Here is a 25,283-nt window from a genome sequence, read left to right as displayed (position 1 = left end):
TAATAAAGAAGCAGAGAGCCGCACACACTGGGACTTTATAAAAAAAAAATAAAGTCTTTACTGAAAAAGATCCGATGTTTCAAGCTCTTCTTCTCAGGGACAAACCCAGAAGAGCACTGTTAGTGCTCGAAACGTCAGATCTTTTCAATAGAGACTTGATTTTTTTTTTTATAAAGTCCCAGTGTGTGCGGCTCTCTGCTTCTCTCCCTGTGTTATTTTATATATATATATATATATATACATATACACATACACACACACATATATACACACACACACACACACAGTATATATTATTATTATATATTTGGGCGGGGACCGCGTGGGCTTGTTGATGAGGTCCTCACTCCGACTTTTCCTGTCTACTTCATTGCAATGCGATATCAATGCATATCGGGGTAAAGATTTGCTCCTTTGGCGACTTCGCCATCTTACGGTGTATGGCCACCTTAAGGCCTATGGCACATTTGACCATTTTGACTGCTTTCCTTATTTGAGCATTAAAACATAGAGATTCAATTCTCAGCACTTCATGTGTTTTCAAGCTAAAAAGTGTTAGTGCTAGTGCTGTCAGACTGGCCCACATTCGGCACTGCCACGTCAGCAAATTCTGAATGGCAAAAAAATATTTTTTTGAAAACTGCTGCTTCCTTCATCAACAGGACAGTACTTCCAAAGTACAAATATATTTCATAGCACTGTATAATAGAAGAGCGTATACATTGAACGTATAGATTACATACAAAACACATAACAAATACAAGAGGTAAAGAAGTCCTGCTCATTAGATCTTATAATCTAGGAAAAGGGGGTATGAGATACAAGGTGTGAGGATGGGCAAGATGAGGAGTCAGCTGAGTAAAGATATAGCAATAAGAATTACATTTAGCAGGTGGTGGTAGCATATAGAGAGACTGAGAGAAAGTCTGATTGAATGTGGAGGGAAATTGCCCTAGCAAAGTTTTGAATACATGTATGTGAAGAGGCAATAGGTCATTTGTTTAAAAATTTATTCTGAAAGCTAGCAGAGCCAATGTAGACACTAGCAGAGTGACATGGCAGAGGAAGAGCAGTTTCTAAGGTGCACAAGGCTGGCAGTATCAGTTAATATGGACTAGAGAGGTGACAGTCAGAGCAAGGTCAAAAAACAGTAGTCAGTACATGATATGTATGTTTGGAAATAATAGGAGGAAACAAGGTTTCGTACGATATTATCGGTGCGTGTATGGCCAGCTTAAGAAATGCATTATACAGTGAGTTCTTCAGTATAGAAGTTTATCTAAGAAATAAGATATGGTTAAATAATGGACCTGGACGATGAGTAAAACGAGAGACTTACCTGAATGAGCCAACAAGTGCATTCGCAGTCTCAGACTATCCAGGAATCTCTTCCCACAGAGCTCACACCCATAGGTCTTCATACCACTGTGCAGTTTCCTAAAAGATATAGTAACAAAATCATGGTTTTATGAAAGAAGAAGCCAGAAATCCCTAGCATTCAACCATTCATCTTAACTGTCTATTCCCCAGTTGTCCCTAAACCCTCTGCTTTGGCATAATTCATCTTTGAAACAGTTCTTGCAGCAGTAAAACTATGATCTATGTGAGATTTTATAAAAAATTAATTTAGCTAATTTAAAGTTTTCAAGCAAAAATCATCTGTTTTTCACTCTTGAAGAGATACATTTAGTACGGAGACTACAGGAATCATCGTGCAATTGTATAACACAAACTCTACATAGATGTGTGATTTTCATAGTCAAGATTATTGTTTTGTGTTTTGGAATTGTTCTTAGGATTCTGATTCCAAAAGATTACCTTACTGCTAGTATCATAATTATTCTAATGTTCTTTCTATTGTTCCACTCTAGGATTTGGCAAGAACCCCACATCCAAGTAGAAGCCAAATAGCAGTCATTTATGGAGTTTCAGCAGAAGGTGAATTAAAAACTGGATAACAATGTACATCCCTGTGTGTCACTAAACGGTTTCCTCCACTGTTTTTGTGTGACCAAGTAAAATCCAAGCCCAAAAAGAAACCTGTCTTTACACACAAACTAACACAAAGGCAAAGACAATTGAAAAAGCCTTAACTTCCACTATAGAAAAAAAAAAAAAAATCAGTTCTGCCATACAACACAGCACGCTCCACATGTTTTGTCAGTCTTGGCATGAAGTGTAGGCTAATGTCCCTTGAAGCGAGTTAGCTGTCCACGATAGAGCTCCGAAATGCCTTTCCACCGGCAACAATAGGTGGAAAGGCCTATGCATTGCTTTGCAGCGCAAAGTTTCCTCCTGCAGGCAACTTTGTGCCAGTGAAAAGGCATCTTGGAGCAGTTAGTCGCCTGTGGTAGCAGAGATCTATCACGGGAGACTAACTCACTCCATGGGACATTAACCATAGACATTGTTGTTGTTCAAAAATAGTCATCTCTTAAACTTGTGTGTTTTTTGCTTCAATCCTATCCAATTTAAGTTCATTTAACTCAATAATGCAATGTAGCAGAGGAGATGCACACAAGCTCATTGCTGCTCCCACTTATCAACAGATTTCAAAGGCACCCTATCAAAATTTGCCAACTGGCCCAATCAATGAGATGACCGATATCCAAGGCCTTTGCTGATATTGGTCTCCTCGTCAACCGCCTTATACTTAGAAGTATACTTATAGTACAAAACAAAGTACATCTCAATGCAATTCCATCACGCTTACTATATTAATATCTCTGTTAGTCCAAAAACATTGTTTAGTTTAACATCCAAAGGGATGCTGGGGAAGTTTGGTTGATAATTACCACCATTTTAAATGGCAACTAAAGCTTCTCACTCATACAGTGAAATGACAGCCAATACACCGTGAAGCACAAAGCACACCACACTGCAAACATATCTGCTCATTGATCCATTTCTACTGGGGATATACTAACAATCAGTTGTATAAATTCCTGCGTATTTGCCAGACAATACTAAAACTTTTGAACAGTGTTCATGGAATTAGTATGAGCAAGAGGCAAATGAGCCACTTAACCTTGACTTCTGTAGAAAATATTCTACAAATCTTTGGTCCTGTGTTATAAATATTAATCTTGATTAAACTCTGACCTTCCATGAAATTTTAAATGCAGTATAAGAGTTGGAGGTGGGGATGCAGTTTCGGGGACACTGTGAGTAATGCCATTTTACTGCATACATCCTGATTAAGTGCATAACAAAATGTGCAGAGTTCTCCAGGGTAAGTTTTGGGATCTTTGCAATACCACAGCCTGCAGTTCCTCACCTCAATGACTAAGTAACGTAGGGGACATAGACACAACTGGTTATAGTCCAAAATGTCAGGGGCTCAAATAAAGCACAGTCAATTTTGTTTTGTTTTTCTTTTTATACCCCATTCTGTATACTCCCTATGAAGATAAGGGTGCTCATTTGGATGTATCCTATCCAGATATGATTGAAAATCATAAGGTCCCAACACTGTTAACAATGTTTATGGTATGCTGCACTGGGGGTGTTTCACCAGCCACAAGATGCCCTTAGATTAGAGGGCTCACTACCACAGACAATGGCACATGCGTAATTACTAAATATAGTCCGACTGGGCAGTGCTAAGTAACCTGATCCAATCACTATGGGGGTACAGCCATGGTGTAGCTTTGCATGCCATACACCTTAATCAGCCCCTGTAAGTCTAGTATTTGTCTTATGGTAATGAGGCAAATGGTGTTCTACAACAAGTATCGCGCCACTGACAGTGGTTCTAAAGGTTACAATAGCTGCTGTTAAAATACCCTCTTTATGTCCTGTCAAACAACCTGTCCTGTACAGGCATGCACAGCCTGCCCTTTGAGAGTGATTGCGTTAATAGAATATTCTACTGGCAAAAGATTCAAGGGTTTATAGGGTGAAGCAGCCATAACCAAATTAATGTGTTGCATATTATGGCTTATTATGCCCACAGGAATGGTCTCTGTCTATCTGAAGCACTGAGTTTGGACCACATTCATGTCATCCACATGACCTTATCCAGACCAAAATGTGTCAGCTTGACTCAAAAAATTTTCCTATGGGTTAAGGTGGCCATACACGCACCGATAATATTGTATGAAACCTCGTTTCGTACGATATTCGGTGCGTGTATGGTATGTCGGCGAGTCGACCGATATCGCAGGAAGCTGCTGATATCGCCCAACTCGCCGATCGGACCAGTTTGAAAATTTTGATCGGGCGCCATAGAAGGCGCTTGACCAAAATCTCCCTTCAGCGCTGAATTGGCAGAAGGAGGTAGAAATCCTATTGTTTCTACCTCTTTACCTGCCGATTCAGCCCTGAATGGTGTGTGGCGGATCTGACGATGTTTCGTGTGACCGATGGTCGCACGAAACATCGTCAGATCGCCACGTGTATGGCCAGCTTTACTATCAGAGATAAATATACCTTGTTATTATGTAAACAGTAATGTATACCTATACAAAATGAAAGGTTGCAGACTCAAGCATCTTTGGGGGGAGACTGAACACAATAGCTACCGAGTGAATGCACTACAGAAGGTAGGCTGCATGACACTAGAGTCCAAAAGGCCTTATGTGCTACCCTTACACAGGAGAAGCCTCTGTTATCTTGAAATTGTTGAATTTTTGACTTTTTTTTTTTTTAACTATCTTGCACTGCCTGTGTCAATCTGCATGTAGTTCCATGTTTATAAATGTGCCCTGGTGACTTAAAAAGACTATGCAGCAGCCTGAGTGTTAAGAAGTAGGCCTGTTCTCTAACCCTGTAATGCAAAAGATTATAAAGGGGTTTTCACACAGGCATGCGTTATCTGTACAATAAAAGGAAACAAATAACAGTACACTGGGATCTACTCGTCTCAATTAACTGATAAGACTCGCAGATTACAGTGACAGATTTGACTGATCTATCTGAAAAGGCAGCAAGGCCATGAATAATAAGCAAGGATTAGGATCTGGAACACCCTACTGGGGAAAATCAGAGAACACTAATGATTAAGTAAGCACATGGAAGGGGAAGAAACAAAGTAATAGAAAAAACAGCAGCATTAATGTATTGCAGAGCTGTCAAACAGACATCCAAAACTTGGGAGCTACACTATGGGGCCCATTTACTTACTCACGAACGGGCCGAATGCGTCCGATTGCGTCTTTTTCGTAATGATCGGTATTTTGCGATTTTTCGGATAATTGTCGCAACTTTTTCGGTGCCATTCCGAATGTTGCGCAAAATCTGGCGATTTTTTCGTAGCGTTAATACTTGCGCGAAAAGTCGCAACTTTTTTCGCGCAAATCGTATTGGTAATGAAAAAGTCGCGACAATTTCCGCAAAGTCGTAAAGGCGCCGAAAATTCACAAAAAATACGAAAAAGTCGCAAAATGTTCATTTTCCAATCGGAATTTTCCCAATTCGGATTCGAATTCGTGTCTTAGTAAATGTGCCCCTATGAATTGGTAGCTGGAAATAGTAGGATAGAACAGCTGAAGGCTAGCAATGTTTACAGATGCTGTACACTAGGGTTCCCTAAAGCTGCCCTACCACGGGCGACTAATCTTCTGCAAATGCTTTCCCACTGGCAATAATGTAAACTGGTGGTGGGAAAATATACAAGAGGGGAAACTTCAGGCCACTCCAGAAACATAAAGCAACATGTATATTTTTCCACCAGCAGTGGGAAGATTAGTTGCCCACTGTAGAGCAGATTTATCGCAGGTTACTAATCTTAACATGTGCCATAGACCTTAAGTGGGGTTCGCATTTAATCTAATGGAAAAAATGGATTTATCCTTGTAATTACATTTTTAAGTGAAAACTACACAGATGCAAAAATGCATAGAGAAGAAAATGCATTAGCATAACAATAGAGGCCACTAAAAAAAGCAACCTATATAAACCAAAATAACCAAGCTCCAGCAATGGACCCCTTTATGTTGCGTTTCCATATACATTTTATTCTATATTAGATTTGAAGGAATATCAAACTTTTGTAGAAGTTGGTTATACACAAAAAAAGCTTGCTTTTAGCTTATCATAAGAAACAGGAGTTCAGAGCCTCCAATAAAAAGGGCAATAGATAAGGCAAATAAAGTCCAAACTCCTTCACTACAAGGTGCACAAACATTTTCTAGACAAGGTCAGTCAATGAATAATTCTGAAATGACACAACAGGTCTTCAAAGGCCAATGATTAACTTTTCTCACAGGTTTAAACTTTTAAGACTCAATGGGATAGCACAGACATGGGGGTGCTTGGTATGTTCTATTGTTAGATAAAATATGACCGTTTGGACCGAAGGAAAAAAAGGCAAAACATTTCTCCTTCCAACACACTGCTCCAAGAAAATATACAATATCAGAGGCCTAACTTGTTCTGTGGTGTGGTTATATTGGTTCTTGAATATATCAGCCTACCTAGCGTAGTTTGCATTACCGGGTAGCTGCCAAGTTCAAATAGTTAGAACTGACCCATTAAAGGGGTGGTTCACCTTCAAGAAAAAACTTTTAGAATGTTATAGAATGGCCTATTCTTAACAAGTTTTCAATTGATTTTAATTTTTTTTTCTTATAGTTTTTGAATTATTTGCTGTTCTCTTATATTTCCAGTTTTCAAATGGGGGTCACTGACCTCAGCAGCCAACAAAAAAACCCCCAAAAAACTATTGCTTTGTAAGGCTACAGTTTTATTGTTACTTTGTATTATTTATCCTTCTCTTTAGAACCTCCTCTATTCATATCTCTGTCTCTCTTTCAAACCACTGTCTGGTTGCTAGGTTAAATTGGGACCCTAGCAAACAAACAGTTACTAAAATTCGAAACTGAAGACCTGCTGAACAAAAAGTTAAATAATCTTAAAACTGCAAATAATAAAAAGTAATAAAAAGACCAATTTCATACTAAAAGTTAACTTGAAGGAGAACAACCCCTTTAATAAACACACATTACTTGAAAATTTACTTGCTTTAAATGGCTTGAATAGGTGCGCTCAAGACAACCCTTCATCTGCTGCCCAGATTAGGCAGACTGCGCAGGTGAACATGACAGAAGCAAGTGAGATACAGCAGCTGAAGACAGGAGGTCAGAAGGTAATGTGCTAATCAATATCTAGTCACGCTTCAGTCTGTAAGCTTGGGCAGGTGACACATGCTAGGATAAATTTTATTCTGTAGGAATTCAGGCTGCGGGCAGGTGACCTACACCAATGGAGTCGAAAATGCCCTACAAGATGAAAACAATTTCTCCTCATTTTCACATAACATACACAAGTGTGTCGATAGCAGTTAACATAAATTCTCTTGTACACAACAAGGGACGCCTGCCTTCATAAAGCACAAAACACACAACAAAGCACCACTTTAATGCAACATTCATTGCTTGGGATGGGAATAGAAGAGAGGTGTATGTGTATGCACGTGGAACTTTTGCTAAGGCTGTTTTCTGTTCACAGTTCCTTTTCTTATACAGTTTAAGCATGGTACGGATTAAATCCATCTGAACTAGTACTAAGTGAAATTTCTCCTTCCAACACACTGCCTGCTCAGTGCTTAAGAAGCCTGACAGAAACCTATTTAAGGTCATTTATTGCCTTAATAAGCACCTTTGTCCAACAGGCAGTTTTTGACAACAGTGATAAATTCCAAATTTATGTCAAACATAGCATATGTTTAACAGCTCATTTCTAAGCAGAAGCAGCAGGCTACCCTATAAATCACAGCTCCGTTTGAAATGAAAGCAGATTATAGGGCTGAGGCTATTGAGAGAAATATAAATCAGGACAGTTTAACTCTTTAACGCAGCACAAATTAACTAGGTATGGGGGGGGGAAACTGCTCCAAAAAACGAACTGGCATTCCATTTTATAGTGATATTAAGATGGTTAACAGATTTAAAAAGAAAACAAAAAACACTATCTATAGGTGAATGATATATATATCTGCAGTAAAATCAGTGATGCCCCTTTATGCTGGTACCACTTTGCACTCAAATACATGACTTCTACATAATGCATGATTTATTTTTGCTAGATTTGAATCTGCCTGATTTTTACTTATGTGATTTCACCCCTCAAGGCCTGCACGAGATTATGCAGATGTACAAGTGATGGATCAGTTTAATTCATTTGTATACATTGAAGAGCAAGCTATACTCACTATAAAGAACTGAAGCTTAAATCGAGTATCAGTCCAGAGTATTGTGGGTCGAAAGGTGTTGCTGTTAGAAATCACCTGCTGCTCTACAAGATGCTCCCCGAAAATGAGGTGCTACCTCCCTTCTTTTGCTATGTCATTAACCCTGCACCCCAGGCTCCTTGATTTACATACAGAAAATTACGTATTCATATTGTTTTAAATTATCATTCTTTTTTAAAATTGTGTAGCATCAGGTTTAGTAGCATAGTGTTGATTCTTTGAATGCCATCTGTAGGAGTTTGACTGTGCCGTTTCCCTGTGCAGAGCTGGAAGGTTAGCAGTGTTATGAGAGGCCAGACTATAAAAAGGCTCGCAGTGTAAGTATTTCCTTTCCTATAAAATATTCATTACCCCGTGTGTGAGCCAAGTAACTGAGACCTCAAACATTTCTAACTTTGTACTACAGCAATAACAGGCTTTTATAGAATCTTTCTCTTTTTATTTATACCTGCCTATAAATGTAAGGTTTATATGGATGCTCATCAACGTATACACATATGTATAATCTATAAAACACTGCTGGATTATAGCAGATGGGTAAAAAGATTGTTTTAATGTATTATTGTTATATCTTTTAAAATGTACTATTTCTTAGGACGTGAGATCTGGTAAAAGGTAAAAAAAAAATATATTAACCACGTAAAAACCAGAATTGTTTTAGCTTTTATTAAAGCCCACTATATTTAAAGGGCCAGGATGTGAAAATAAAATAATTCAATGGGACACATATATAAAAACGATTTTCATCCTGTAGGTGTGTAGGGCACCGTGAATGTCATCTGGCACATTTATGTCACTATTTAGAAGCCAATTGATGCCATAAAGTTAAATATTTTATTTACATGCAAGGGAGAGATGGCACACAGGGCAATTTGTCATCCATGTGAAATCATGAAGAACGTAAAAACACTGGGATGAATGCCTGTCCCCAGCTTATATAAATGGATATATAAAGTTAGAGATCTTAAAGATGAACCTTTACTTTGTCAATATAGCCTTGTTTATTTTGGAATATAGAACATTTTCAATATATAATAAAATAGAAAAAAAATCCCTGGGATGATTAACTTGCTGAGGGCTTGATTTGTTTTACCTGCAGTGATTAACATTGATGAGAAAAGCAAGGCATTTTTGGGGTGAATTATATCTGACTATGATTTAAAATTATTGCATTCTGAACAGTTTCTCTCTCACCTGCTTTGCAAATATTGGCCCTAAAGCCCTTCTGGAACTTGAATGTCAGGCTCCTATAGCTAAATAAAAAGTTATGTATAAACCCAGTGCTGTCTAACCACATTTGTATTGTTAGGCCATAATATGATAGAAGACATGTTTGAGGGACAAATTAAATTACAAAAAGTGAGGTCTATTGAGCCTTTGTGCATACTGAGGGACATATGAGGGACTATAAGGGGCTGATTCATCAAAGTAAGAGTTTAAATCCTTAAATGGGTAAAATTCGGCTTTATTATGATCGTAAATATCACGAAAATGCTTACAAAAAATTTGCGTTATTCACGATAATATTGTATTGGCGATCCGAAAGTCACTAAATTTTTGTATCCGAACAATCATAAACGGCGAGAAAACCTTTCTAACTTTGATCCTTCTGTGCATGTTTTTGGAAGCCTCCCATAGGACTCAATGGCACTGAAACTTTTGTACTCGCGCGACAAATACGATTTTGTCACACATATTGTTGCGCTTTTTGTTGCAAAGTGAAAATTTTTGCAAATTAACAAAAAAGTCGCAAACAATACGCACAGTATGAAAGCTTAAAAAAAATTGTGATTTTTTTTTTTTTTTTTTGTATTTAGAAGCTATCGTACTTTGATAAATGAGCCCCCAAGTGTTAATACTGTATTATAAATAGCTTACTCTGTTGCCTGCAGTTAAAAAAAAAAAAAAGCGGACATAAGTGGCATTATAGCTTCTGAAGCAAGCATGCAGTTTTTCTTTAGGCGGGGTAACTACACAGTAAAATTACATTTATAAGAAGCCCTCTACATGTCTTTATCTTAATGGTTTTCAACCATATAATAAGTAAAACAACACTCAAAAAAAATATTCCTGTGAAAAAAATGGCAGAAAGTTATGTTTTGTTGCCCATGCTTAATCTCCTCCAGTGTAGGCAACAAAACATCCAAAAATAATACAATATGAATGTTTTACTGCCAGCAATTCAAACTGACACCAGTGAAAAGTTATTCTCAGATGTTTCGTTATGCATAATCTCCTTGAGGTGGGTGACCAGAGGCACCATGTGCCATTACCCTTAAAGTGATACTGACACGAAAAAACTACTTTTTAAAATATGAATGTACATTAAAAGTTATCTATAAGTCATGTTGATCATTTTTTGCCGATAGGGCTGCTTTTGTATGTAATTGTTACTTGAACTCCCTAAACCTGCCCATTCTCAGCCTGTCAGTTATAGTTTCTAATGCTAACAGACTCCTGCTGCACAAATATGGCAGCCCCCTCATAAAGGAACAATGAGGTAATGTTAGGTAATGTTAAAGCTTCGGGCAAATACTTTTATGGCAAAATTTTAAAGCTCATGTAAAGACATTTTTACGGATATACCCAGGTGTATCTCTTTAAGAGTTTTGTGCAGCTTATAATGTAAAGTAATTCAGGAACTACTGAAAGCTCTATTAAGCAGTGGCCTATTTACCTATTTGATGTAAACAGGTCTCTATTGTACAGTGCTTAAACAAGTGTTAATGAGAACTATGGACAGTCTCGTATTCTCCTAGACAACACAAATACAGTGCTCACTGTTTTACTACCTCTTATAGTGCCATATCAAGCTTAAATTATATATGTGCACACAAGATTTTTTTTATGTTGCTATATCTTCTAAAATGTAGTTATGGCAAGTGAATTTAGTGTTTAACAGTTCCCTTTTGTATTCAAATGTCAACACAAGTGTTACGAAAAATATGCATTTGACATATTTGTTAAGTGAATTGGCAATGTCAGCCATTTTTATCTCCCCAAAAATGGCTTCTAAAATAGGTGACTAGCCCTTTTTAGCATTCTTCTCCCTTGGGCATTTATAAACAAGGACTAAAGAAAAAAAAATCAGTCCTAAGCTCTTGCAGCAGATAACAGAGGTGTATTTTCCTGCACCCAAGGAAGCCGCCACAAATCAATAGGAGAAATCAATTCATCTGGGAGCAAGAATTTTATCAGAATCTGCACGCACCAAGTCCACAGCTTATTTACTGCACAACAAGGTCACCTCAGCACATAGGATCCCTAGACACACACACACCCAAAATCACACCAAAATAAACAGTGCATTACCTGCAAATAGGAAAGTATAAAGAACCAGAGGGGACACAGAAAAGGAGACAGATATACAGGCTAGAAAAGAAAGCAATTATAGTATTCGTAGCTGGCAGCTGGATTCTTACCCATTGCCAAGATGGTTTAAAACTGATAAAAAAGTACCTGACAGATGCCACCCAAGTCAACAGTGAATACACAATCAGTTCAATGGACTAAGCTTTGTTTGTTCACTTCACTTTTTATACACAAACACAAAAGAATGAATGGAATAAAAAATGCAAGTAAATAAAGAGAATCTTGTAAAGATTATTTTCTGTTTTTATTTTGGAAGCATTGGAATCTTAACACATGCTCTATTCTTTTAAACCTACACTTTAATTAATGCAAGCTTCAGGGGCCACATAAAGCTAAAGATGAATGGCACTGAATTGCAGATCTACTCATGCAATCCTCCTTAAATAGCATCACAGTGATCATTAAGGGTCAGCAGGCTGGTGCAATGGTTAGCACTACCATTCGGGCCAGGGCCACAACTGCCATAACTTGTATGCTTTTGTGTTTTGTGCTTGCTTGAGTTTTTTGGCCAGTGCTAGTATCGCCATTCTAAGTATAAGTTTATTCTTGTATTTTTTATTACACTTACCCCATTGAGCAATAATCTGAGCGTTTCCTGTTAATTATGATATGAAACATCCCTCGGCAACCCCTTCCACCAGAGTAGTCTCATTCTTCTCTTGATACTACAGTACAATGTGCCATAACACTAACTGCCAATATGAAAATGATTGCATAACCACTCAGCACTAGTAGACTGAAAACTTGTATAATTTTTTTCTTTACCTGTAATATTCTGTCATAATAAAACAATAAGCAAAACTGGAAAGAATATCTGTATATATAAATACAATATATGGGAGATTGCATTGGTTAATCTTAAAACTTTCTTTCCACGTGGAGATCCCCTACCTGCATTAACACAACAAAAAACACATAAAATGACAAAAAAAAACCTTGTTAATTGTGAGGAAGAAATAGAAAAAAAAAATGTTGTCACAATAGAATTATAATATTTTTATGCAATTTTTTTCATTTGTTATGAGCAAAAGTAAAACAAAAATGAGCAATAAAATGATGTCCTAAAGCACTGATGCATGAGTATATGCAAAGAAAAAAAAAAAACACAATTAGTATAATTTCTTGATGCAGCTTAACGGATAACACTGCTGATTGAGAGAACACAGCAGTTATTGGTTTAAACCAGTTCCTTTCACTTACGCACCAGCAGAGAAAAACAATTTTATCAGCAACATCCCCCTAATTACATGCACCGGCTTTACACTGAAATACTGGGGTTTTACATGATGACGAGCACTCAAATTCATGTGAGCTAATTCTCTGTTCCTGCAGGCTCCCAGACCTTCTGTGAGTGTAGACAATGATATAGTTTCCCTGGACCCATTCCTTTCCTTCACCCAACCATTTCATTCGATCTGCCATGGCTGTCCACTAGGATGCAGACATTGCCTTGCTTGCAGTAGAAAGCAACCTTCTGGCAGCAACTCAGTTTTTTTGTTTTTTCAGGAACAGCCACCATTATATCTTCTTCTGCACAGTATCTATTGTCAGTGATCTTCTAACTATTCATTCCAGCCATTAAACTAGAAAAGTGCTTATGAGCTAGAAATATCAGATGGAATATTTAATACTTTAAATCAGGTTCTTGGGTGAATGGCATTATGGTAAAATATATTTTTATGGTAAACGGTGGCTCTTTTTCTCACAAACATCTGATTTTAAGACTAAAAAGTAGCCGACATGGTAAGTGACCATTATGGCGCCCCCCCCCCTCCCCCTTCTATTTTCTTTTTTTTTTTTTGGGCAGCGCCAACCTCACTCAAAAATCAGCCCTTTAGTTGTAGTCTGCTAATACTATAACTGTATCTCTAGGTGGTCAAGTTGTCCTATGAATACTACTCTTTCAATGAGATTCACAGGCTTAAGGCCACCTGCACATTAAAAAAAAAAAAAAAAATAGATTATACCCTATAGGTGCACTGAACTATATGTATATCTACGTACATATTTTTTTTTTTGTATTTCAACATATCTTTATTGAATTACTCACAGTATAGTTACAACATTGTTGTCTTATAAATTAGAGCAGATGCTTACAATCAGATGTCCTTAGTTATAAACAATGAGTGATATAGGGTAATAAAAAAGCAGGAGAGAAGTAAACCGGTGAAGAAGGGGAGAAGAAGGAACCGAAGACCATCAGGAGGCCAAGTTCGGGATGGTTCGAAGAGAGGAGAGAGGGGAGGGAGAAGAAAGAAAAGGGAGCCAGAGAGAACTACACGGCATTTTCAAGGTAAGTAACAATATGATAATCTTACATTAACTCGGTAAGGCATGGCGCTAAGTACAATAATATTCATAGGCTATTGTGAGAGCTTAGGTAAGAGAGCCAAGGCTGCCAACACAACACAAACTCCTGTTGTTTCTCATGGATGGAGGATGTGATTTCTTCCATTGTGTATATTTCATTCATGACTGCAAACCATTCCTCTACGGTAGGAATCTACGTACATATTTATACAATGTGAAATCAAATCTGACTCAGAATCAAGTTTGCTTTAGATATTGTGTCACTACGCACTTGCATGAATCCATAAAGACAAAAGGTATTTGAGGGTCTAGTTGGATGGATTGGAGGTGTACAGTCTTACTTCATGGTGTGTATGGGTTTATGGTCGTATAAATAAAGGACTAACTTATAATACACACAAATAGTTTATTCAACAAAGTTAGTCTTGTGTTTGTTGGCGGAGATCAGTTGAGTGTGCCTGCACCCAGGTGGAATCAGTGTTTCCAGATGCAGGAACAACAAGATTTTAGGGGCAGATTGTTAGCCTGCATTTATCCACAGACTGAAAATATGCCCCATGTGCCCTTGCCCTAAATTTCTACAGCAAGCACAAAGCTGTATGGAAAATGTATACACGCTGGAGAGTTGAAGGGGCTGAAATTGATGGACACAGTGTTAACTGTGCAAACATAAAAATACTTCTGAACACAGAATGTGCCAATGGAAAATGTCCAAACAATGACCATTACTAAGGAAGTATAATACACCTAATACACTCCCATAAAAAATGAGCACTGGTGTGGAAGATAGAGTGAGGAAATGACTCATGTGAGTGGCTGAAAGACATGAGCCTCATTACTAGAACTCTGCCCTGCTAATGAGAAAGAGAAAATGCACAGCTATGCAACAGCTCTGCTGACATGTGTCACTGGTTTCACATGCAAATCAAACAAAAAAAAAAAATAAAATGTTATCAAGAGATCCCACACTAAATGCTAAATAATCACCTTTTGCAACCACATTGTCTGAAATGGAATACAAGGTATTTGTAGTATGGGTTACAGTAATCGGACACACAATGAGGAGTAGTAAAGGCTATGGCTTAACTGCAGTCTGCAACCAGCAAATGTCACTCTTAAATATGGTGCTCAGGGATGTCACTTTTAAAAAATATTCTACTCCCCTATAATTTATGAGGATACCTGAAGGTATGGGATCCCTTATCCGGAAACCCGTTATCCAGAAAGCTCTGAATTACGGAAAGCCCATCTCCCATAGACTCAATTTTAATCAAATAATTCAGAATTTTACAACTGATTTCCTTTTTCTCTATAATAATAAAACAGTACCTGTACTTGATCCCAACTGATATAATTAATCCTTATTGGATGCAAAACAATCCTATTGCCTTTAATTAATGTTTTATTACTTTTTTAGTAGACTTAAGGTATGGAGATCCAAATTACGGAAAGACCCCTTATCTGGAATACCCTTGGTCCCGAGCATTCTGGATAATGGGTCCTATACCTGTACAGAGTTTCATCAAGGACTACTATATCACTGCATATTCTAGAGTGAAGGGAAGGAAAAGAAAAGTGCCAAATACAAATTTCAATATGTAAAAGTGAGTAGGAACAATTTCCAGCTAGAATTTGTTTCTCCTGCAAGCAGTAAATAAGGAGCACTGATATCAACAGGTATGTAGAGAAAGTAGGGGAGACAAGCTCATGCTGTCACATAGATTGTTGCACAGGGCACAGACCATCTTCTAAGTGCATCAAGACATATCTAAGCTAAGCAAAATTCTAAAACATGTAGCTATACAGGTATGGGACCTGTGTATACCTGTATAACACAGGTAAGTGTAATGTGTGGCCTCTAAATCCATTAAGGTTAACCATGTTGGCTATCTATGCCTAGAACGTAAGCAGGCACACACAAAAAGGAACAGTTTGGTTGGCCTGTAGTACAGTAAAATTGAATGTCAAGCAACGAATGCCAATAACTTAAAAAATGATTTTCATTAACTAGACTAATAATATTTCCTAGGGAAAATATGTTTATAATAGAATTAAGAGAACAAATACATTTGGAGTGCTCCTCTAAATTCTGTGACAGCCAGTAGTACCGGTGAGTCACAAATGATTTTGCCTCTCGCCCCGGGTAAATCATGAGGTGCCATGCAAATTACCCTGCTTTTAAATTACACTCTTAATGAATGCAAACAAAGTGCAGTTAAAAGTCAATTTGCTCTATTGGAGTCAAATATTAAAACACAGCAGGTCTTAAAAACCTAAAACTGTACCATTAGAAAGACCCAAAAGCTTAGAAATAAATATCAATGTGCACATCTACCTAGGGCACAACTTCAAGTATTATCATGCAGAAAAGGGCATATTTAAAGTAGAACTAAAAGTCCTTAATTAAATTTACACTACCATTATTATAAGCAAAGTTATGTTTCATGGCTGCTATGCCGTAGTCCATGGCCAACAGCAGTATGTGTCTTAAGACAGAGCCTCCTGTTCAGTTTTGCTACCAGATTCCCCAGTGCTATCCCCCTTTCATCTGGTTCTTCCAGGGAGGAACGTATGTACGTGTGTGTGTGTGTATACCACTGTACATGAATCACAAAAATTTATGCCAAGGCAAAGCACCATCATATGTATGCTAGTAAAGCTGGAACAGGAGGGCAGTGTCAGAATAACTGAGAAAGGATGTTATGGATGCACAGGGAGCTCTACCATACTTAGGTACTCTAATGGAATAGCATGCCTAGGTCCTAAACTAACTCTAAACAAAGATAAATTTAAGCTATAGTTTCTGCTTACAGCTGTTAAGTATGTAATCTATGCTACATTTATTTTTTTCTGCAGAAAACGAATTCTGCATATTAATAATAATAATAATAATAATAACAACAAATTCTAATATTAACCTTCTTGCAAACATACAAAATGAACGTCAATATCTGTTAGGTTCTTTACATTATCACTATGCTGCCATGAGACCATACACCCCATTTTTGACCCATTTTTCTTGCTACTGATTAAAGAAATAACTAAAGCATATATGCAAAGGATATAATATCTCTCCCCTTTCTGATGCCTGGTATCACTCTGAGCCATCTCCTTATAGTCACTCAAAAGCTGTAGCATCCACTATAGGTGACTTAAGGTGCAGGCTACATGTTTTACATCAGCCATCTAATGTAAAGTAGTGTGCTTCAATAAGCACAGTCTCATAGCAAGCAATTAATATATTATAATAATTAACCAATGGGATAATCATCTGGGGAGCACAAAGCAGAAGGACATACTAAAGGGGCTTGCTTGGCAGAATATTGTTCTTAGTGAATAGGGGGTGGTTTCAGGGTACAATGAGTTTGCAGAAACTGGCCATTATTAAGAATTAAATTCAGCCCTGGAAGCTGGCCATACACAGGCCGGTATAGGCTCCAGACCAAGTAGGTATCTTATTGGCCTGGGGGTATGGGGCCTCCCCAATCGTTATTTGGCCAACGCAGGGCAACTTTCAGTTCCATCTATTACAGGCATAGTGTCAGCGCCGGGCAGCAAGTAACAGGCTGCAAGTGTTTTTGCCCCTGATGGCAGCAAGGTTAAAGACGCACACATATACACAAACACTTAAGCCTGTTGTGTAAATTTAAGAACCACTTTTATTTTAAACGCTATCATGTGTAAACGCATTAGTGTTTTGAAATTGCATTCTAGAGTTAATTAAATGGACAGTCTTTTATCCATAAAAGAGAAAGAAAGCAATTAAAAGCTAAATGAAGAAAAACTGCTATAGCGTGCTGCCTAGCTGAGCCCGTGAAGATTTGTATTAGTGGAGAGGACAGGCAGGAATATCAATAGAGTTTGTGTCCAAATCTCTTTTATGATACCCTGGGTAACAGTAGCTGGAGGATTTGCCATCCTTCTGAGGCAGGCAAACGCCGATCAGTGGAACAAAAATCTCACTAGGGCCCAGTTTGTAAGCAAACAAGGAAAAAAAAAAAAAAACCACATTGGAAAAAAAAAAAAATAAGCGGTAAGATTTTACAGCAAGGAAGTTGTGAATTAGTGACTAGTGTCTGAGGAAGATGCAGAGCAGTAAAGGGAAAATGGTGGTCCGACTAATGTTGCTGAACTACAACTCTCAGAAACAGCTGGGACACACAAAGAAGCTAAAACAGAAGTTTATAAAGAACTTAAAGGGTCACGTGATTGTGAAAGCAAGCATACATACACACATACATACATGTGGAAAAATGTATATTATATAAAAGCAAATAATTCTAAGCAAATAAAACTTGCACACATACATACACACAAGCTTGCATTTGAGCTAGGGTATAAAATACAGACGACAGACGAACACTAAATAAAATAGCAGGGAATTCCCGCAGCCTTGGGTGACCTTTAGCTACTATTAAAATGCAGGTTTCCCTAGTTTGCTTGAATTGGTAGAAAACACTAAATGTTCCAAAGGCCTGTGTGTACTTGGCAAGCCTCCAAACAACACATCATTACAGAGATGGGAACGCGGAATAATGATCACACACATAGATTTACAGTATATTCATAGATTATTTATAGACAAGTCAATTCTACATCATCTGCGTATTCACATAGCAGAATTACACACACAAACCTGGATCACAAAGAATTCAGGTTAACAATTGGTTATTGTGCTTTGTAATCCCTTTCAGATGGGGGGAGGAAGGAATCTTATTTGACTTTTGTACACATAGAAGAAAAATCTGAAAAAAAACCAAAACAAAACAAAAAAACAGACAAGCCCTTAAAAATATTTTTTCTAAACAAATGAAATACTGGAAAATGTGGGATGATGAAGATTTTTTAATCTGATACTAACTTTTTTCAAACATTAAACTACCAGGAAAATAAATGCCAGATCACACTGAGGGATAAGTAGTAAAAACGTGGAGGCTGGCTATATACTCGGCTGTTACAATACTTTTAAAAAGACTTTAAAGACACCAAATAACATGTAACCAGTTCAAAAGATGAATGAATTTCTCTGGCCAAGAATGGGTTACCTAGTCACATTTTTGGAGGAGGGTTAAGGGGGGAAAAAGGCTTTTCTAGATGTAATGGAAAGGAATTTGGCCAGAGGTGAGAGGTCAGCTTTACCTCTCATCATGTTCCTTAAAATGAGCTGATAAGCATTGAAAACATCCTGTGTGCAGTTTATATGGCTCTAGGCTCATGTCAACAGTTCCCCCTTCCATCTCCTTCATTGTAACTCTTATCCTTGGGTTGAAGATTGTACAAACAGGCCAAGGATACCCATTAACAACCTGACAAGTGTTGTGGATTGTTAAAGAGACTTAAAATTGGGCAAAGGGGTGAGAATGAGATAAGGGCTTATGAAATCCACCCTCACTTTACCTTTCTCAACAAGTGCCAATTGAGTTTATAAATGGAAAAATAATAATATGTATATAATTAATCTAAAGAAATCAGTTATAAAACAAAAAAAAAATCACTATAAAAGTAATAAAACAGTCCTTGCTAAATAGCTATTGTAAAAGGTATGTGTATTTTCTGTGGAGCATGGGCTTAAGAGATACTAAGAGATACCAGTATTTTAACAAAAGAATTATATGGTAAAAATAATATAAATCTAGATAGTACTAGCCCGCATCATTATCCTTAATCAACAAGTAGCTTAATATCATCATTATCCTTTATTTTTATTGTGCCAGTGGAGCTTAGAGATTGTTCATCAATCACTGCTCCAGTAAAGCTTACTACTTAAAATACATGCTATTCTAGAGTATATTGAATCAACTTTTTCCAGGAGTCTTCTAACCTGTCTGTTTTAGTGTTGGAGTGTGGGAGGGAGCAGGAGTACTCAGAGGTAATCCACAAGAGTTGCAATTTGCACACATAGGAAGGTAGCTTAGTACACCTGATACCATTACTATTAAATAACAAAAGGAATACATTCTAAAGCCACGAATCTTATACAGTAGATGGTGCATATTCATGGAAAATACTACCAGAGTCTATAAATAAACTAGGATATTTCTTTAAAATACAGCAAATATGTAGTGTAAAGAGACCTATGCTAAGACTTAGGGGCACATTTATCAATGTACGATTGTGTCCGAATGCTAAAAACTCGTGTTTTTCCTAAGTTTTACAACTTTGCGTATTTTCCATGACTTTTTCGTTCTTTGTGACAATCTGTGCAACAATATCACATTAGTCGCAACAAGTACGAAAGTTTCGGAATTCATTCAAGCTTCGGTATCGTGATGTTACTTTGGCCAGGTAGGAGCTGCAGAGTGCCATTGAGTCCTATGGGAGGCTTCCAAAATTATGCACTGAAGGTTCAAAGTTAGAAAGGTTTTTGCGCCGTTTACGATCATTCGGATATGTATTTAGTTTTAATTGTCGCAAATCATTAAAGTGCACCCGCACTTTAATGAATCGGCCCCTAAATGTGAAATTCCTTTGGAGCAAAATAATTTTTATAAGCTCGAATTTACATGGCATTAGCACTTAATAAGTAACCAATAAGTGTAAAGAGAATAAGAATATGCAAGAAGGCATCTTATAGATATAATATTTCTAGGTTTGCTACATTAGCCAAACAATTTTTCCGTGCCATTAGGGAAAGTCTTCAGACATGTTTCCCAATATAGATTTGTCACTCTATTTTATTTAAACCAAAACAGCAGAAAAGGGGAGAGCAAAGAGGACAAGTTTATCAAGGCAAATTATTTGCTTAGGATGAAGTCTATGGAAGATTGCCTTCCCATATTTCGGAACTTTCACGATAATGGGTTTCCAGATATTGGATCCCAAAACTGTACAGGTATAGGACTTTTGATCCAGAATGCTCAGGACCTAGGGTTTTCCCGTCTTTCCGTAATTTGGATCTTCATGCCTTAAGTTTACTAAAAAAAAAAATCATTTAAACATGAAATCAACCAAATGAGAGTGGTTTGCCTCCAATAAGGATTAATTGTTTGATTAGTTTGGATCAAGTACAGGGTACTGTTTAATTTTTACAGAGAAATAGGAAATCATTTTTTAAAATATGAATTATTTGCTTATAATGGAGTCTATAGTAGATGGCCTTTCTGTAATTTGGAACTTTCAGCATAGTAGGTTTTCGTATAACGGATCCCATACCTGTACCAAAAAGTGACCTTGAAATGTTGCTTTCCAACCATAGTTTTGTAACTATCAGGCTTTATGCAATGTTCTCCACATCACAAAAACAAACAAAAAAAAAAAAAAAGATTCTTAGTATTGTAGAACAATGCTCAGCTGCATTATAGAACCAGAGATTAAGGTTACAAAGAATCAATAACCTTCATAATTAAGAAGGCATATTTTACAGCACTAAACTTGCATAAAACAGTTGTGGAGGGTAGGCTAGAGATTTAAGAGCATCAAAAGGCCACAGCAAGCCAAGACAAAGTTAAAGGAGCTGTGAACTTTAAAACACATTTCCACCCCTACCCACCCAAACAGAAAACAGAAACATTAACGCATTCTACACCTAAACACCCATTCATGCTCACAAAAAGCTGTAAGAGTTCTCTCTCTCTCTCTCTCTCTCTCTCACTGCTTCATTAATCTGCAATATATTACAAGACTGTCTTTCAAATAAAGGGTTACATTAAAATTTAGCAGGGCTCAGTCAGTCAGTTGGGCATAAGGAAATGGGGCTTCCTATGGAGGCTGGTCTCGGCACGTGCCAGTAGCCCTGCAGCATGCAGCGCGAGGTATTCCAGCTGCCAGGGGTCCCACTGAGACAACCCTGGCCTCATGCCCAGAAAATCATGTTAACCCCATTGCAACTGCAGCCACCACCAGAGGAGTGACAAGGAGCTTAGACTTTAAACATCACATCAACAAGATCCCCTCTTATAGAAGGCTTGTATTCTCTGTAGACAAGTCCCTAAGCATAATTTTAAAACAGTTATTTAGATTTTTCACAACCATGAAAAAAAACATTCGTAACACTGTTTTGTTCTAAAGCTTTCAACACACACACATTGTTATGTTACAATAACACATGCACAAGAAAAACATACCTCTGTAGATCACCCCAAATTCCACTTTCCTGGTCCATTTTCAAACATTAATAAACCCACCCTCTGTAGTGTGTTTTTAAAAAAAAAAAAAATGTATATATAAATTTTAATAAGTGCAGCTATCTTGATCCTCACCCTGCCTCGATTCACTTCCCTATTAAACTTTTTCATTTGTAATTTCTTCATTAAAGCATTTAGTACTGGTTTCTGTTTAATAACTCCCTCGCCTAGTATAAAAACTATTTTACATCACTGCTTTTTAGCATTATTATATATTCTGCTACACTGTCACTTTAATTTTATTTTGCTGCAGTCAGGCAGATAGTATAGTCTTATCTATAGACCAATGTCAGATAGGAGAATTTTTTGTAATTTTATAGCAGTATAGCAGAATGTGATCATTCTTCACAGAAGATAACAGGAAAAGAAATGAACATCTTCTTGTACTAGGCCTATGGGTCAACTGGGTAGGCAGAAGCTGATATATGTCAGCCAGTGATAGTCTGACAGGGAAACCTACATGAAAAACACTGCCAGGTTTGGCCAGTGACTTGACCTTTTGGTCAATTGAAGAAACTGTACTGTACTGGACAAAGTGGCTGTCCATACATGTAGCACTGTGAGTCAATTGCTCTCTAACCAGGTCAATATGCTGGAGCAGAAAAGAGCAAAGGCTCACAGAACAAACTCTTGAAAGAGTGAAACGGCCTTGAATTAGTATATATTTACAACTTTATTTAAATAGTGCTAGTAGTATACATGATGCTGAAGTGTACAAACCATAAGAAAAAAATAGCTATAAACAAATATACAAAGAATAAACATCTTGTGCTCAAATACATCTCTGTCCTCTAGAGCAGTGTTCCCCAACCAGTGGCTTGTGAGCAACATGTTGCTCACCAACCCCTTGGATGTTGCTCCCAGTGGCCACAAAGTAGCTGCTTATTTTTGAATTTCTGGTAAGAAGGCAGGTTTTGGTTGCATAAAAACCAAATATAATGCTAAACAGAGCCTTCTGTAGGCTGCCAGTCCACAAAAGGGATATTAAGTAGCCAAATATAGCTTTTATCGACACCCCCAGGAACCCTTTTAATGCTTGTGTTGCTCCCCAACACTTTTTCCTTTTAAATGTGGCTCACTTATATAAAAGGTTGGGGATCTCTGCTCTAGAGTTTACAATCTAAGTATTACTTTGCAGATTACCATAGAGTAAGGAACAGGAAAAACAAAAACACTACAAAAAAATGGTTCAAACACTGATAATCGCGTGCTAAGCATAGGATTCCTTTTTCTGTACAAAATGGTTCAACCTGTGTCAGGAAAAACATTTACCTGATGAGGCACCTTTTTCCTCAACACAAGAAAATGTAATGTGATGTGTCACTTTACTGTGATGTGCCACAAAGCACAGTGTCAGGCCCAGAGGAAAATGTTACAGTGGGTTCATTTCCCTTTTAGTTCATATGGAAACACCCCTAATGTAACATTAACCTAAACAAAGCATGATGTCAAACTGTATTGCTGACCAGCAAAAACTAAATATGAAATGCAATGGTTAAAATGGGTAGTTATTATAGGTGAAGCCACCTTGTGGTTTAACACTCGGAGTACCTAAGGGTCACCCTAACTTCATCATTCCATTAGCCCTTAAATTTTTTCCGAAATATTTAGATATAGAATACATCATCAGTTTTTAAGTATCATCTTCCCCACCTTTTTTCACATGCAGCTCCTAACCTCAACTAAAATTACGCCGCTCTGTTCAGACTGTACCCTAGTAAGAATATTTTCTATATGCATATACTTAAAATTACTTATATGGTATAACCAGTGAAAGTGACACATTCCAAATTTCACATTCACTGTGAGCCTACAAAGTAGCAGAAAAAAAATACGAATTTTACCAAGAGCAACCTAAAGAAATCTAAAGAGCCACTCAGCACTTAACATTTAATGTAATTGTACAATGTATTTTTTTTTTTTCATTGTAATGACCCCTGTTAGTTCAATTAATTATTTTTTTTCTGCTGTACAGTGCTGCATACCTAAATAGCACATTATAAATATACATATATACCTAAAGACCCATCTGTTTAGGTAAGCATATTCAATGTATCTCAATTGATCAGACATGTATTTAATGTATCATAAATCATCAATCTGTTTCCATATTCCTTTTGTTTCACTTAACCCTTTTAAAAATTGTAAGCTCTTGCAAGTAGACCCCTCTGATCCTATTTTTACTCTGTAAACCCTTTCTTGTTAAATTACTGTTAGAACCTAGTTCGTTAGAAATTAATATAAATCACTGCATAATTTGCTGGCGCTATATAAATAAATGATGATTATACATATAATAGCTGTAGTATTTTCTCTTCCAACTATGCAATGTGATAATTCTACCAAGAGCGGGTACATAGTACAATACTGTCTGGATGGGGCTGAACATAGAACCTCAATGTTTTTGTAGCGTAATAGGGTCATAAAACCACTGCAGGGGAAAGAGGTGAAAGATGTTTACACTATTAAAAGATATGCACTGTGTTTTATGTTTTTATGTCTCTAAAGCACTTGTTCGCATGTCCCCTAGATGTCTAATGGTTTCAGAAAATAAAACACTCAATTGAACATGGCTGTAGGCTACTCGATTTTTTAAATGTATATTAGTTAACAATTCTTAAAGAGAGAGTGTCACAGAAATAGTATTTACTTTTGCTAAAAAAAAACAATGGGGTTTATTTATCCAAAATCAAACTTGTAATGCTATATGATACTGGACAAAACATGCTTGTGTTATTTAAAAATCAGGCCTTTATCTTTCCATCACTTCTTGCAAATAATGTTGACTTAAGCTATGCATTTGCAGACACAAGGAGCAAATACAAACCATTTGCACATAGTGCCCCGGTCTATTTCAAACTTAAAACTGCTGCCTTTGAGTGCCAAGGTCCTAGCCAATAAGCCATCGGATTGTATAAAATTCTACACATCTGCAATGCATGAACTGCATCGGCCAATAAAACACCTGGGCACAAAGGCTTCAGTGCAGCTACAGGAGGGACGAACAGTTGATGCACAGACATCACCTGGCACAGCTTGTGTGAAGTTTAGATGAACATGCAAGCCAGGAGATCTGGGGCCTCAAGGAGGAGGTAGGGACTTACAGAGCCCTGTACTTACCACAACAGTAATTTGAATTAGGCACAAAACTTTAAGTGCAGCAGCACAAAGAATGAGCAGGGGTGTAAGTGGTATATATTATGTATAATTATATATATTTTATAGACTCTAGGGTGTACAGCTTTGGGTCCCTTAGAAATCTAGCACTTCACCTCCTGCATAAATGA

The 25,283-nt window shown here is 37.3% G+C and overlaps 1 protein-coding gene across 3 annotated transcripts in view; it reads right to left on the bottom strand.

The window, feature by feature from the left end:
• zbtb16 (zinc finger and BTB domain containing 16) overlaps positions 1 to 25,283 on the bottom strand; it is a 90,318-nt gene that overhangs the window by 38,893 nt on the left and 26,142 nt on the right. For all 3 annotated transcript variants that reach the window (XM_004916095.4, XM_004916097.4, XM_004916096.4), the window contains one exon: positions 1,340 to 1,437. In XM_004916095.4, the coding sequence (XP_004916152.1) occupies positions 1,340 to 1,437 (98 nt within the window). The remainder of the gene's footprint in view (positions 1 to 1,339; positions 1,438 to 25,283) is intronic.

The sequence above is a fragment of the Xenopus tropicalis genome, chromosome 7, assembly GCF_000004195.4.
Source record: "Xenopus tropicalis strain Nigerian chromosome 7, UCB_Xtro_10.0, whole genome shotgun sequence".
Classification (NCBI taxonomy): Eukaryota; Metazoa; Chordata; class Amphibia; order Anura; family Pipidae; genus Xenopus; species Xenopus tropicalis.
The sequence above is the reverse complement of the archived record's forward strand: the minus strand, read 5'-3'. Positions and strand labels throughout refer to the sequence as shown.